Source organism: Labeo rohita, chromosome 12, assembly GCF_022985175.1.
Source record: "Labeo rohita strain BAU-BD-2019 chromosome 12, IGBB_LRoh.1.0, whole genome shotgun sequence".
In the NCBI taxonomy this organism is placed as follows: domain Eukaryota; kingdom Metazoa; phylum Chordata; class Actinopteri; order Cypriniformes; family Cyprinidae; genus Labeo; species Labeo rohita.
Genome location: NC_066880.1, coordinates 28906932 through 28922830, shown reverse-complemented (window position 1 = coordinate 28922830; position 15899 = coordinate 28906932). Strand labels below are relative to the sequence as shown.

General features: G+C 34.5%; 1 protein-coding gene across 1 annotated transcript in view; it reads left to right on the top strand.

The window, feature by feature from the left end:
- Positions 1 to 3948: 3948 nt before the first annotated feature.
- polr3e (polymerase (RNA) III (DNA directed) polypeptide E) overlaps positions 3949 to 15899 on the top strand; it is a 17958-nt gene continuing 6007 nt past the window's right edge. Inside the window, exons 1-18 of the mRNA XM_051124868.1 lie at positions 3949 to 4210; positions 5433 to 5512; positions 5614 to 5664; positions 7202 to 7279; positions 7361 to 7476; positions 7554 to 7636; positions 7734 to 7841; positions 8897 to 8946; positions 9066 to 9185; positions 10121 to 10206; positions 10300 to 10344; positions 10432 to 10523; positions 12067 to 12187; positions 12275 to 12356; positions 13003 to 13062; positions 14407 to 14564; positions 14753 to 14814; positions 15420 to 15898. Of these exons, the coding sequence (XP_050980825.1) occupies positions 5474 to 5512; positions 5614 to 5664; positions 7202 to 7279; positions 7361 to 7476; positions 7554 to 7636; positions 7734 to 7841; positions 8897 to 8946; positions 9066 to 9185; positions 10121 to 10206; positions 10300 to 10344; positions 10432 to 10523; positions 12067 to 12187; positions 12275 to 12356; positions 13003 to 13062; positions 14407 to 14564; positions 14753 to 14814; positions 15420 to 15898 (1830 nt within the window). The 5' untranslated portion in view covers positions 3949 to 4210; positions 5433 to 5473. The remainder of the gene's footprint in view (positions 4211 to 5432; positions 5513 to 5613; positions 5665 to 7201; positions 7280 to 7360; positions 7477 to 7553; positions 7637 to 7733; positions 7842 to 8896; positions 8947 to 9065; positions 9186 to 10120; positions 10207 to 10299; positions 10345 to 10431; positions 10524 to 12066; positions 12188 to 12274; positions 12357 to 13002; positions 13063 to 14406; positions 14565 to 14752; positions 14815 to 15419; position 15899) is intronic.

Sequence of the window (15899 nt, the reverse complement as noted above, 5' to 3'; positions counted from 1 at the left end):
GTTTAATGTGTCTCCCAGCACAATCTCCAGAACATGGAGGAGATTTCAGGAGACTGGCGGTTATTCTCGGAGAGCTGGACAGGGCCGTAGAAGGTCCTCAACCCATCAGCAGGACCGATACCTGCTCCTTTGTGCAAGGCGGAACAGGCTGAGCACTGCTCGTGCCCTACAGAATGACCTCCAGAGGGCCACTGGTGTGAATGTCTCTACCCAAACAATCAGGAACAGACTTCATGAAGATGGCCTGAGGGCCCGACGTCCTGTAGTGGGCCCTGTGCTCACTGCCCAGCACCATAGAGCTCGACTGGCATTTGCTCAAGAACACCAGAATTGGCAAGTCCACCACTGGCGCCCTGTACTTTTACAGACGAGAGCAGGTTCACCCTGAGAAGCTGTGATAGACGTGAAAGAGTCTGGAGAAGACAAGGAGAACGTTATGCTGCCTGCAACGTCGTTCAACATGACAGGTTTGGTGGTGGGTCAGTGATGGTCTGGGGAGGCATATCCATGGAGGGACGCACAGACCTCTACTGCCTAGGAAATGGTGCTCTGACTGCCATAAGGTATCGAGATGAAATCCTTGAACCCTTTGTCAGACCCTACGCTGATGCAGTAGGTCCTGGTTTTCTCCTAATGCACAACAATGCCCGGCCTCATGTGGCAAGAGTATGCAGGCAGTACCTGGAGGATGAAGGAATTGAAACAATTGAATGGCCTTCACGATCCCCTGACTTAAACCCAATAGAACATCTGTGGGACATTATGTTTCGGTCCATTAGGCGGCGCCAGGTTGCTCCTCAGACTGTACAAGAGCTCAGGGATGCCCTCACACAGATCTGGGAGGAAATGCCACAAGACACCATCCGTTGTCTCATTAGGAGCATGCCCCGACGTTGTCAAGCATGCACACAAGCTCGTGGGGGCCACACAAGATACTGAAAAGCATTTTGAGTTGCAGAAATTAAGTTTTTGAAAAAATGGACTAGCCTGCCACATCTTCATTTCACTCTGATTTTAGGGTGTCTACACAATTGAGCCCTCTGTAGGCTGAAAACTTTTATTTCCATTAAAAGACTTGGCATCCTTTTGTTCCTAAGACATTGCCCTGTCGTTATTTGTATAGATATCCAACTTCATATTGAGATCTGATGTATCTAATGTGCTTCTTTAAAGTGTTCCTTTAATTTTTGTGAGCAGTGTAAGTTATTTCTATCTGTTGCTGTAGTGTGTCAGTCAAAAATATCGGTTTACATTTCCAAACATTCTGTTTGCCAATAATTGTAATAATCTAGTGAGATTTTTGTTTGCACAAGGAGTCTGACAACAGCCAGTGCTCCACACTGATCTGATCTCATCATCATCCAGTCTTCCTGGAATGATGTGAAGAAACAGAAAAACTGAAACAGACTAAATCCAGAAGAACTGTGGCAACATCTCCAAGATGTTTCAGATAACCTACCTGCAAAGCTACCTGAAACACAATGCACAAGTGCACATAGGGCAAAAGCTGCTTTAAATGCAAAGGATGGTCACATGAAATGCTGATTTATTTTAGTTAATACAAGTTCATTGATAAAGAAAATCTATTTATGACATTGTTTTTGACAGCATCCTCATTTTATGTGCCTAACTGCCTAAAAATGTTAACAGTACTGAAGCTTTGTAGGTGTAGGTCTCTTAAAGCGTCTTGGAGATGTTGCCTCAGTTCTTCTGGATTTAGTCTGTCTCCGTTTTTTCTGTTTTTTAAGACAGACTGGACTGAATGATGGAGAGATCAGAGCTCTGTTTGCACAAGGAGTCTGACAACAGCCTGTGCTCCACACAAAAATCTCACTGGATTATTATAATTAATGGCAAAATGAATGTTTAGAAATGTAAAATGATATTTCCTACTGACACACTACAGCAACAGACCGACTTTAACTGACTTTAAACCATTTTTAGCTGATGAAAATACTAGTGGCCTAAGACTTTTGCACAGTACTGTATGTACTGCCGTTCAAAAGTTAGAGATTGGTAAGATTTTTGTTTTTTAAAGAAGACTTTTCTGCTCATCAAGGCTACGTTCATTTGATTAAAAATACAGAAAAATCAGTAATATTGTGAAAAATTATTTTAATTTGAAATAGTGGTTTTCTATTTTAATATAGTTTAAAACAGAATTTATTCCTGTGATGCAAATGTTAATTTTCAGCATCATTACTTCAGTCTTAAGTGTCACATGATCCTTCAGAAATCATTCTGATTCTGATTTATTATCAATGTTGGAAACTGTTGTGGTGTTGAATATTTTTTTGGAATCTGTAATACTTTTTTATTTCTTTTTTTTTCAGGATTCTTTGATAAATAAAACGTTAAAAATAACAGCATTTATTTAAAATAAATTTTTTTGTAATAATACACACTATCGTTCAAAGTTTGGGGTCTCCTTTTATTCACCAAGGATGTGTTAAATTGATCCAGATTACAGCAAAACCAGTAAAATTTTGAAATATTTTTACTATTTAAAATAACTGTTTTCTATTTAAATGTATTTTAAAATGTAATTTATTCCTGTGATTTCAAAGCTGAATTTTTAGCATGGTCACTCCAGTCACATGATCCTTCAGAAATCATTCTAATATTCTGATTTGCTGTTTAAAAAAATATTTATTACTATTATTATGTTGAGAAGATTTTTTTCAGATTTTAATGAATAAACTTAAGTAGAACAGCTTTGATCTGAAATAGAACATTGTAACAATGTCTTTATCATCACTTTTGATCAACTTAAATCATCCTTTCTAAATAAAACTATTATTTTTCTATTAAAATTTCTATTCAAAGCTTTTGAATGGTATAGTTTATAAGGATGTATTAAGTTAATAATTAAAAGTTTATTAAAAGTTAATAATAAATAATTTACATTGTTATAAAATATTTATATTTTGAATAAACACTGTACTTTTTAAACTTGTTATTCATGAAAGAATCCTGAAAAAAAAAAAAATCACAGGTTCCAAAAAATATTTGGCAGCACAACTGTTGATATTATCCAACACTGATCATTCTAATAATAAATCCGCATATTAGACTGATTTCTGAAGGATCATGTGACACTTAAGACTGGAGTAACAGCTGATAAAAATTCAGCTTTTCATCACAGGAATAAATTCTATTTTAAAGTATGTTAAAATAAAAAACATTATTTTATATTGTAAAAACATTTGGCAATATTACTGTTTGTTTTCTATATTTTTAATCAAATAAATGCAGCCTTGATGAGCATAAGAGACTACTTTAAAGACTATAACAAGTCTTACTGACCCCAAACTTTTGAACGGTAGTGTGTATTTACATAGAAAGCAGTTATTTTAAGTTTTTTCATTTTTACAGTAAAAATATTTCACAATATTACTGCTTTTGCTGTACTTTGGATCAAATAAATGCAGACTTGGTGAGCAGAAGAGACTTTTAAAAAACATTAAAAATCAAAAACGTTTGACTGGTAGTGCATATTGTTAGAAAAGATTTCTATTTTGAATAAGCCAATTAATAAAAAAAAATATTTTGTACCTTATTAGTTTTATTAATACAAGAACACATTCAGTACAACTAAACGCACTATTTTCACAAGAGTAACTTCATAAAATGATTTTCCATAACAGCTGCAAGGCAGTATTTTCGCGCAGTATATTTTATGACTCATTGATCTCAGGTACTAGAAACAAGAAATGTATAAAAACGTCTCTAATATTAAAAAATGTTGTTTGTAAAATTTAATTTTTTACCCTCCATGATGCATACTTGTTATATGTGTCCCCCGCTTTTACTTCTGTTTATTTTATGTTTGATGTTATGTATCTTTGTATTTTTGTTCTTGAAAGAGGAAAAAAAAAAAAAAAAAAGTATTTTCGCGCACTCTCTAGGTGTCACTGCGCTGTTTTGGTGACGCAGCCAGCGTGTCGCGGCCGCAGTGCATGCTGGGATATGGCGAGCTCGCTCAGCTCCTCCCCACGTGTTTGAGTGACTGCAGCGCTGCGATCAGCAACATGGCAGCAGCAGCAACAGCGGCTCCTCTCACATAGAGATCCTCACACAGACCCGCTGAAGAACCTCACGACAACCTCACGAAAGCTGAGTTTAGCGCACGAGCGCGCACGTCTGCTGACGCTCTGCTCGCCGCTGCAGCCGTTGGCTTTTGTTGATTTATTGGATCGGCGCGGCCTCGGTAAGTGTGTGTCAGTCGTGTTCACAACATGCTGGCGGTCGCAATGTTGTATCAAAAGTTTCATACGTATACAAAACATGTATATGAACATTCAGAGATTGGGAATTTAACGAATCTGAGGCGATTTGCGTGCGCGTGTCGTTATGTTTATCTGTGGCGAGCTGCTAACTCATCTTAGCATGTTGTTGCGTTTGCTGACTGGCAGATTTCTTTCATCTGTGAGTTATTTTAACATTTTACTTTTACTTTTAAAGTGTTCATTGTGATCGTATGTGTTATAAACTTGCTGCCTGTCAGTATCGTGTTGCACGCCCTTGCATCATGCACTAAACAACAGTCTCCTGGTTAACTTACTATCATGACAATTGTGATTGATTGACAGTTGCAAATGAGTAGATTACATAAACAATTACGTGTATTGCTATGAAAAAAGCTAAATTTTTAGCATCATTACTACAGTCTTTACTGTTACATTGACATAATCCTTCAGAAATCATTATGAAATGCTGATTTATCAATTTTGGAAACAGCTGTGCTGCTTAATATTTTTTTTATTCCCTTTTTTACAGGATTCTATAATGAAAAAGAACAGCATTTATTTAAAATATAAATCCTTTTTTAACAGTACAGTACTGTTCAAAACTTTGGGGTCAGTATGTTTTGTTTTTTTTGTTTTTTTTTCCAATACTTTTATTAAACAAGGATGTGTTCAGTTAATAAAAAGTAATAGTAAAGACTTACATTGTTGGAAAAGATTTCAGTTTTGAATAAATTATGTTCTTTTTAAGTTGAATCCCGGAAAAAAGCATCACAGATTCCAAAAAAATCCAAAAATGTCATTTTTAAAATTTGTATTAGTTTGCATGCATGTCAGCTTGTAATCAACCAAAATGTTGAAATTTATATTTGTTTATGACACAGCTTTTCTAAATTTCCCCAAATTTTTAATTAATTCCCATAAATTCCCGTAAATTCCTATAAATTTGTTAAATTTCCAAATTGGAATATTTCCAAAATTCCCCGGACGAAGTTTCCATGGAAAGTTTCCAGAAATGTACCGGAAATTTTCCGCCCCTTTGCAACCCTAGTGGTAATTCATAATTATGACATACATAGTTGAAACGGTGAGATACAAAGTGAAAACTATGAGGTAAAAAGTCATAAATACTTTTTCTGTGTCATAAATACAGTTGTGCATATGTTTATATGTGTGTGTTTGCAGGTTTAAAATCCACTAGTGGCGTTCGTCCTCGGGTCTTCATTATGGCCAGCGGAGACGATGATGATCCAATTATACAAGAGGTACGTGTGAACATGCTGAACTTCTACAGAATCGTCAAACTGCAGTGTCATTGTTGTTTTTAGCATCTGTATCTTTCTAACTGCTCTCTCTCTCTTGTCAGATTGACGTGTATCTGGCCAGAAGTCTGGTGGAAAAGCTGTATTTGTTCCAGGTAAGAATGACAGATAATATTCATGCAGAAGAAGGTTATAGCTAGTGGTCATCTGATATCAAAACAGATATCAGAGCTGTTAATATTTATGTTTTGGAGTTTAATGACAGCCAATGAGAAATTGGGGTCAGTAAGATTTTGTTTTATTTTTTTAAATAAGTTTTTTGCTCACCAAGGCATTTATTTGATTAAAATACAGTAAAAACTGTAAAATTGTCATTTAAAAAAATGACAATTCAGAATAACCTTTTTCCATGTGAATATATTGTAAAATGTACACCACCAGTCAAAAGATTTTTTTAAAATGTTTTTTCTGCTCAACAAGCCTGCATTTATTTGATTGGAAGTACAGCAATTTGAAATATTTTTACTATTTAAAATAACTGTTTTCTGGTTGAATATATTTTAAAATGTAATTTATTCCTGCGATCGAAGCTAAATTTTCAGCATCATTACTTCATTACATCATTGATTCTTAAGTGTCACATGATCCTTCAGAAATCATTCTAATATGCTGATTTGCTGTTAAAGAAACATTTTTAATTATTAGCAATATTTAAAACAGTCGAGTACATTTTTGCCAGGGTTCTTTATGAATAGAAAGATCCAAAGACCAGCATTTACCTGAAATACAAAGCTTTTGTAACATTATACACTATGCCATTCAAAAGCTTGGAGTCAGTATTTATTTATTTTTTGGAAAAAAATCATTTAATTAATACTTTTACTTAGCAAGGATGCTTTAAATTGATCAAAAGTGATAATAAAGACATTTATAATGTTACAGAAGATTTCTATTTCAGATAAATGCTGTGCTTCTGAACTTTCTGTTCATCACAGAAACCCGAAAAATTGTACTCAGCTATTTTCAATGTAGTAATAATAATAATAAATGTTTTTTGAGCAGTAAATCAGAATATTGGGACAACTTCTGAAGGATCATGTGACTGGAGTAATGATACTAAAAATTCAGCTTTGAAATCACAGAAATAAATTGCATTTCAAAATGTATTCAAATAGAAAACCATTATTTTAAATATTAAAAAATATTTCAAAATTTTACTGTTTTTGCTGTACTTCTTTAAAAAAACATTAAAAATCTTACTGTCCAAAAACATTTGACTGGTAGTGTAATTTAATTCTATGATCAAAGCTGAATTTTTAGCATCATTACTCCAGTCTTCAGTGTCTCATGATCCTTCAGAAAGCATTCTAATATACTGGTTTGCTGCTCAAGAAACATTTCTGATTATCATCAATGGTAAAAGCAGTTGTGCTACTTCAGATTTTTGTGGAAACTGTCATACATTTTATTTTTCAGGATTCTTTGAATAGAAAGTTCAAAAGAACAGCGTTTATTTGTGATATAAATCGTTTGGAACATTATAAATGTCTTTACTGTCACGTTCGATCAGTTTAATTTAATTTGTTGCAGCAGATTTAGTTATTCATTCATAATCTTTAAATATCAGCTTGTCTATTACTAGTTGCATAACTTTAGTCAAGTTGTTCACATTTTAACCATTTTTATCTCCAGTACCCAGTGCGTCCTGCTTCTATGAGTTATGATAATGTGACTCATTTGGCAGCCAAAATCAAACCCAAGCAGCAGAAGGTAAGCTGGTTTTCTCTGCTCATTTCTGAAGTTTCTCCTATTAAAACACACATAGGTCACGTTTTTCCTCTGTACATCCAGGTTGAGCTCGAGGTGGCCATGGACACCATGAGTCCGAACTACTGCCGCAGTAAAGGCGAGCAGATCGCACTCAACGTGGACGGCACATCCTCTGAGGACTCCAACGTCTACTCGACGTGAGGAACTTTAACTTTCTGATGTTTACAGACAGATTTTGTTGTTTGTAGATTTAATCTTTTCCTTCTGCTTAAAGGAAGTTGATGGACAAGCAAACTTTTTCATCGATCCAGGCGACTACTAACACGTCCCGCTACGCTGCGGCTGTGTTTCACAAAGGTTGGCTTTTGCAGTGTCACATTCCTGTGGAGTAGAAGCAATTAGCATGAGTGCAGTAATGTGATGTGATGATCTGTTATTGATCTTTTGGTGGCAGGAGAGCTTCATCTCACTCCACTGCAGGGAATCCTCCAGATGAGACCCAGCTTCTCCTACCTGGATAAAGCTGATACTAAACATAGAGAAAGAGAGGCGGCCAATGAAGGTACGGCATGTTTTTGGGTCACTTGTGGTTTTTACAGTATCCTGTTTAAATTTGTCCTTGTAGGGCAAATGAAGCTTCATTTTAAACATTTTTTCATTTTTTTATTATCACAAGTGTTTTTGTTATTGTTTTATTATTGTTATAAAACTCTATTAAAACTAAAACTAAATTAAAATCAATAAAAAGCAATTTTGTTACTTGAAATGAAGTAAACATGAACTGAAATCAAATAAAATATAAACTTTATTTTAACTAGTTGCCAAGGCAGCATTTCTTATTTTAATTTAGTTTAACATGATGTAGAAAAATAACTAAAACTGAAATAAAAAAAGCAATAAATTATCTAAAACCTACTAAAATGGAAAAAAAAAAAAAAAAAAAAAGTAAACTAAAATGGAAAAATAAAAACTGATTCAAAATATTTATAAAACTATAAACGTTCATAAATATAATAGTATGTCAGAAAATGTTTAAACTTAATTTTAATTTGTCAAAGGCACAACAATACATATGATGACAGTTTGCAGTGAAATGATTTTTCCAACTCTTTGAACATACAGTTTAACAGAATAATAACATAGAAATATAGAAATTAAACCATAAAAAATGTACACAAGTCAGAATAGAAATTTGTGAAAAATTGGAAATAGTTTTAAAACAAAATGTAGGGGGGGGAAATATATATGTGTGTGTGTATATATATATATATATATATATATATATATATATATGCATATTTATTTATATATATATATATATATATATATATATATATATATATATATATATATATATATATATATATATATATATATATATATATATTATTATTTTTTTTTTTTTTTTTTTTTTTTCAAGTTATAAGTTTCTTATTATTGACACATTATTGTTGACATAAATGAATAAATTCATTTTTAAAGACAAGGAAAAATATAATTTATATATTTTATTTAATATTACTGTTGTTATTTTATATGAATATATTTAAGTATGTCATTATGAGCAGTGTGAGAGATGCATTACTAAGATTAACCAATGAGTGTGTCTTTTGGCAGCTGGAGACTCTTCTCAGGATGAGGCAGAAGATGACGTTAAACAAATCACTGTAAGACTTCATGCAATTTTCTTTCTTCTGCAAGTGTGGAACGAAACGCTGAGTCATGATCTGTGTTTGAGCCGGTGCTCATGCTCTTTGGTTTTATTGTGTACTTGCCCTTTAACCAGGTGAGGTTTTCTCGGCCTGAGTCAGAACAGGCCCGTCAGCGCCGCATCCAGTCATACGAGTTCCTGCAGAAGAAACAGGCTGAAGAGCCCTGGGTTCACCTGCATTACCACGGTGTAAAGGTGAGTATGATCATGTGACCCACTGGAGCAGTGCACTTGATTGATGCATACCAACACAATAATCTCACTGTAAATAACATGACATCTGCATCATTTTTACAGTATATTACAGAAATCACATTTTTACAGTTAGAGATTTAATTTATAACAGTAATGCATTTCTGTCTTCATTTTTTATAATTAGTTATATTTAATAGCAATAATATATTGTATCATTATATTTGTTTATTATTATTATTTATTTATTATTATTATTATTATTAGTTATTAATATAATAATAAGAAGAATAGTATATTATTAAATTACGGTTGTATTTTAAAAAAAAAAATTGGGTTTCTAATTGCATCAGAGAACCATGAACATGCGATTGTGTTGTTAAATCGTTGCAGTATTAGCATAAAATCTCTGGGACTTCAAGTAAGGTTTGGTTTTCAATATGTAATGATGTTAAGATTATTATTATTATTACAGAACAATTGTATTTTACAATAGTTATGTATTTCTGTCTTTTTAGAAGTACAATTAAACCTAATAGTAACACTAAATAATAACAACATTTATTATTATTATTATTATTAATAATAATAATAATAATACATAATAATAAAAATAATAATAACAATAAATTATGATTGGGTTTTTAAAACCTGTGACATTGTGGAACAAGAAAGTGAAATCTTTATCAAATTGCAATACTATATAATAGCAAAATATTGTCAGTACTGTATAATTTTTGCTCTAGGTATAAACATAATTTTAAAAACAATTCAAATTAAACACTTAAAAAACAAATTAAATATTAATATTTTAACTTGAATGTCGTAAGAACATTAACTGACATCAGAGAATGGTAATGTATTAAATGTTAAATAGAAATATTGACAATATGTATTATATTCTTTATGTATTCTCATTTATTCTGATTCATCTTTAGGACAGCCGTTCTGAGCACGAGCGCCAGTATCTTTACTGCCAAGCCATGGACACCACAGAAAACACAGAACTGGTGAAAACACCACGGTTAGTTCCTTCTCACATTTACCCATGAACACTTGGGGATCTGTTTGTGAAATATGTGTGTGTTCATCAGATGTATTTGTGTTTTTTCCTCAGTGAATATCTGTCCATGCTCATGCCTCCTTTGGCTGAAGAAAAAGTGTAAGTAGAAGAACATTCAGTAGGACGCAGTGAGGTGTTTGTATTTTTCCCATGTTCCTCTTCTTATTTTGTCATCTCTGCCTGTAGCGTCAAGCCCATGGGTCCCAGTAACGTGCTCTCCATGGCCCAACTCCGCACGCTGCCTCTGGGTGAACAAGTCAAGACGCTGATGAAGAATGGTGAGCTTGGGTCACTGTTAATGGTCTAGTTCAGGCTTCCTTGAATAGTGGGCGGCAATCTGGTTCCGGACTCTGTTTTGGTTCCAACTGAGCTGCAAGACATAATGCCAACAATATAGTTTAGAGCAGGGGTCACCAAACTTGTTCCTGGAGGGCCGGTGTCCTGCAGAGTTTACCTCCAGCTTTCCTTAACACACCTGCCTGGAAGTTTCAAGTACACCTAGTAAGACCTTGATTAGCAGGTTCAGGTGTGTTTGATTAGGGTTGGAGCTAAACTCTGCAGAGACACTGCCCCTCAGGACTTGGTCTAGTGACAATTGGTTTAGAGTGTCTATAGTTTAAAGACACCGTAGGTGATTTGGTTCAAAAACGTTTAATTTTGCTTGTTGAAAGTCTCTTAACATCCCGACAGCAATCACTAGGTTAAGTGGTCTAAATGTGTTTGTATGCATTTATATCATCTGTGGAAGGCGTAGGGCCATAAAATGTTTGTCCAATCGCATTCCTCTGTGCTACCTGCCTATAGATGTATGTATTTGCATTCCTCTGGTATGCAAATACATACATTTGTCTGAGCAGAGCCAGTGAAGAGCAGAAGCAGGAAATGAAGAAATGTTAAAAAGGAGCAGAGTTTATTGAATAATGACATTGTCTGACATGCATGTATTCAACAAGTGTTGTTATACTACTGCTTCACAACAACATCCCATAAGCCTTGAATTTCCAAAATCATTACCTCTTATTCATGAAGACGAACATGGAAAAATCATATAAATTGACTAATAAATTAATAAAATGAGTGTATAAATAGTTAAATAAATGATTATATGATTAAATGGAATAATTAAATGATTATGAATTAATAAATTAAGGATAAATGAAGCATAAATGGAAGAAAGTAAAACAACATAAATGTACTGTTGCTCTCTTGAAGCAACAACTAGTTTGCATTTGAGGACGCATTAGAGCATTTCATAGTAAACGTGTTATGATTGGAAAAAATCTGGCAGGAATTACAGGTTAAACTTTGAAATTACTAACTATTAATTTTCGTTTCTGTTCATGTTGCGAGCATTTAGATTAATATGTGCATTGTTTGTTTGATTCTAGTGGGTACTTATTTTAAGCAAAATATAAAAATGTTGCAGACGTTTCCTGAAGCCCCGTACTGTATTTTTTCTCTCAGTCACATGGCCTTCTGCCATACACTGATATCTAAATGTAAAAATAATAATAGCCTGAGAAAATATTTAATCTTACCTTTTAATATTCAAGACTAATTGAGCTCAGTTGATAAAAATATTTACATTTTTTGATTAATTCTCAGACATGCTGCTTTGACAGGTCTCAGTATCCTCACCTTTGAGGACTTTTTGAACTGTTTAAGACTTTATCTTTTACAAATGACTGCTGTCAAGATAGAAATTTATTTATTCCAAAAAGCATTGTTTGCCCCCTGCTGAAACCAGACCTCTTAGAACTATAACCGAATACCCCTGGTAAGTTTTTCTGCTTCTGTATCAATGTTTTCTTTTGCTTATAGTCAAGGTGATGCCGTTTGCCAATCTGATGGGGCTGCTGGCCTCAGGAACAGATTCCACCGCAGTATTGCGCTGCATCCAGCAGGTGGCGCTGCTTGTCCAGGGCAACTGGGTTGTGAAGAGGCGAGGATGCGTTTGTTTACTTTCCAGAGTTAATGCATGATGTTTTAGTAGATGAAGTGCTAAAATTCTGTTTTTTATCTTTGACAGTGATGTGCTGTATCCCAAAAACACATGTAGCTCCCACAGTGGCGTTCCTGCTGAAGTGCTCTGTCGCGGTCGAGACTTTGTGGTGAGTTTGATTTGTTTTTCTTCTTTTTTTTTTTTTTTCTCCACATGAACAGACTGTACAGTTACAGATACTATTGAATGATATCATTATCTTTATATAGACTTTAATGTGTAATATGCCTTTTTTATTAATGTTAAGGTTCATGCTGCAAAAGAAACAGAAGAAGGTTACTTGCAACTACAGTAGAGCAGGGTTATATAAAAGTGGAACTATCGTATGATGCAATTATATACCTGGACAGCATGAAATAAAAATAAAAGAAAGGAGAAATGTAATTAATTAAAAAGAGTACTTGCACTATAAGCAAAAACAACAGTCATAAACCTAAAAATATTAAATATTATTAGTAAAAAATAATGATATAATAAGGATGGTAGTTACAAGAATAAGTAAGAGCAGTAAACAGCTTGTCATCCAGCAGCATTTACAATTTAATTTCACAAAAAAAAAAATATATATATATATATATATATATATATATATATATATATATATGCCTGAAATATCGTAGTCACATAGCCTGATATGATTCCCGTCTCCTGGTTTGATTGTAATGACAAGCCGTATAATTACACATAGTTGAGGATCTGAAAAGTGTTGTTTCAAAATGCTGATTTCATAAATGCATTTGATCTTGTGCTTTCAGATGTGGAGATTCACTTTAGAACGAACCCTGATGAGAAAAGAGGTTGCTGCCATCATAAAGGTTTGTGTGCTAAATTAAAATGAGTACTTGAGTAAAACAGAAGATGGCACTGTAAGGACAAGATGTGATGTGTTTTTACCCTTAATAGTCTGATGATGAAACCTTATAAATTCATAGTTCATACATTTTATCAAGTATTATCTCTTTATAAGTGTCCACCTTCAGCTGGTGCTTCACGTGTCTTTTTGCTGTCAAATCTTTCTGATTTTTATCAAGTAAACGTAAGAATAACTTAAGTAATATTTCCAGGTGAACACTTACTGGACTGAAGCAGCTTTGCTTTACCTGATTCTCCATGAATCGTTTTTTAGTAAAATCAGTGACTGTCAAATCTGCAACTCTTGCGACTATGAAAAAATATTTAGGAGCAGCAGTGCGACTGACTCGATCAGTGTATTTGTGTTTGCGCTGAGGGGAGCTTCAAAGCTTTCAACGTGTTATTGCAACATAGAGTAATGCATCACAGACATATCTCACCAATCCTTTCATAAACAAAGTGTAGAGCGAGTGTAAATGAGGGATTCATTGTGAGTGACAGCTTTTACTGATTTTTAAGGGAGTTTGTAAATGAGATATTGATTTAATACAACAGTTAAACAATGTTTCATCATCAAAAACAGTTTGAAACAAGTCACAACTGAGCCACAGCACATCTCCATTCAAACACAGCGGTGTTTTGTTTATGAATGAACATGCATTTTTAAACAAATCTAGTGAGTCGATTCAATTTCCCATTCATAAAGACAGTCACTTGCTTTATTCCTGAATGAATCAGTCGTTTGAACGAATCGAATGAATGATTCAGTAATTAAATCAGTGACTGCTGCCACCTACTGGCAGTTGTAAGATTCATTTTTAAAGTATCTTTTCAGTTATTTAAATCATTTAATATTTTTATATTCAAAATATTTAAAACATGAATTTATTAATTTGATTGCACTCATGTCACCTCTGAGCCTCATTAAACACATGCAAATACACCTACAAGCCACTTTTGTGTTGTTCTGTGCACCTCTGTAGTACAAATTCAAAAAATGAAATTTAAAACATGCCATTACAAAGGTAAAAACAAAATTCCCCTGTAAATCACTTTAGGAGTCAAATATCACCTTGTAATGGGAAGGCTAATTTTTGAGCAGATTTTTTGATTATTGACTGGAAGGTGCTCCTGAAATTTTGACTGTGCTCCTAAAACGAAAAGTAAGCGTAGAGCCCTGTGTATCAAATTATATGAGCCTGACGTATCATATGCCAGGCTTTACGGTGTTAATTATGCATTTTATTCAGTATATTATTGCACTGCTGGTATTGCTAACGTCCTCTGATGTTTTTCTCTGTCTACAGCTTCCTCCAGAGGACGTGAAGGACTTCCTGGAGCAGATGTCTGCCCCTCGATTAAACCGAGGCTGGGAGTTCCTGTTGCCAACAGATCATGATTTTGTCAAAAAGCATCCTGATGTGGCTCAGCGACAGCACATGCTTTGGCTGGGCATTCAGTCCAAGTATGAAATAACTCTCAGAATTTTCCTTATTCTACGAAACACACATAGACTTACACTCTGAAATAGTGTGCAGGCACTGTTGTACTAATGCTTTAGCTGAATAAGATGAATAACACAGAATATTAAAGATACCATATATAATTTGGTCTCAGTAGGAGGTGAGAATTTAAATACACACTCTGTTGCAGGTTGGAAAAAGTGTTTAACTTCTCCAAAGATGACTTTGTGCCTAAAAAGGACGCTCAGATGGGTAAGTTCTGACATTTTACTATATTGTATGTGTGTAACTATATACACTACTGTTCAAAGATTTGGGGTCTGTACAATTTATTAAGGTTTTTAAAAGCAGTCTCTCCTGCTCATGAAGTCTGCATTTATTTGATCAAAAATACAGTAAAAATTGTGAAATATTATTACAATTTAAAATGGCTGTTTCCTTTGTGAATATATTTTAAGATGTAATTTATTCCTGTGATCAAAGCTGAATTTTCATCATCATTACTCCAGTCTCCAGTATCACATGAGAATTCAAAAATCATTCTAATATGCTGATTTTCTGCTCAAGAAACACTTCTGATTAATGTTGAAAACAGTTGTGCTGCCCAATATTTTTGTGGAAACTGTGATGCATTTTATTTTTCAGAATTATTTGATGAATAGAAAATTCAGAAGAACAGCATTTATATAAATGGAAATCTTTTGTAACATTATAAATGTTTTCACTGTCACTTTTGATCAATTTAATGCATCCTTGTTAAACAGAAGTATTAATTTCTTTAAAAAAAAACATCCTACTGATCCCAAACTTTTAATCAGTATTGGTTCTGCATGTTCACGTTGTGTTGTTTGCTGCAGAGTCCGTTCACATCGGCGGAGATCAGCGTCTGAAATCGGCACGGGAGAACGCAAGAGAAAACCACGCCACCATGCAGAAGGAGCTTGACGCTCGCAGACTGAAGGCGTCTCGATACACAGGCCCGTCCGGTGAATCTGGCGCCCCGGTGCAGGTCAAACAGGAGCCCTTGAGTGACTCTGAAGAGCCCATGGACACGTCAGGCCCGCTCACCAACGGCTCGATCAACGGTTACCCAAACTCTACCTCTCCGGTCTCGGACCCTCATAACGGACACGGTCACGCCTTCACCCCGGAGCTCCAGGACTTTGTGCGGAGCACCTTCCGGAAGCACTATGTTTTGTGCCTGAGTGAAGTGAAGAGGCTGTTTAACCTGCATCTGGCCAGTTTACCCACGGGTCACTCGGCGTACGGCCACGTGACAGACCGCATGCTGCAGGACACCATCCTCCAGAGCCAGTGCAAACAGATCCTGGTGCCTG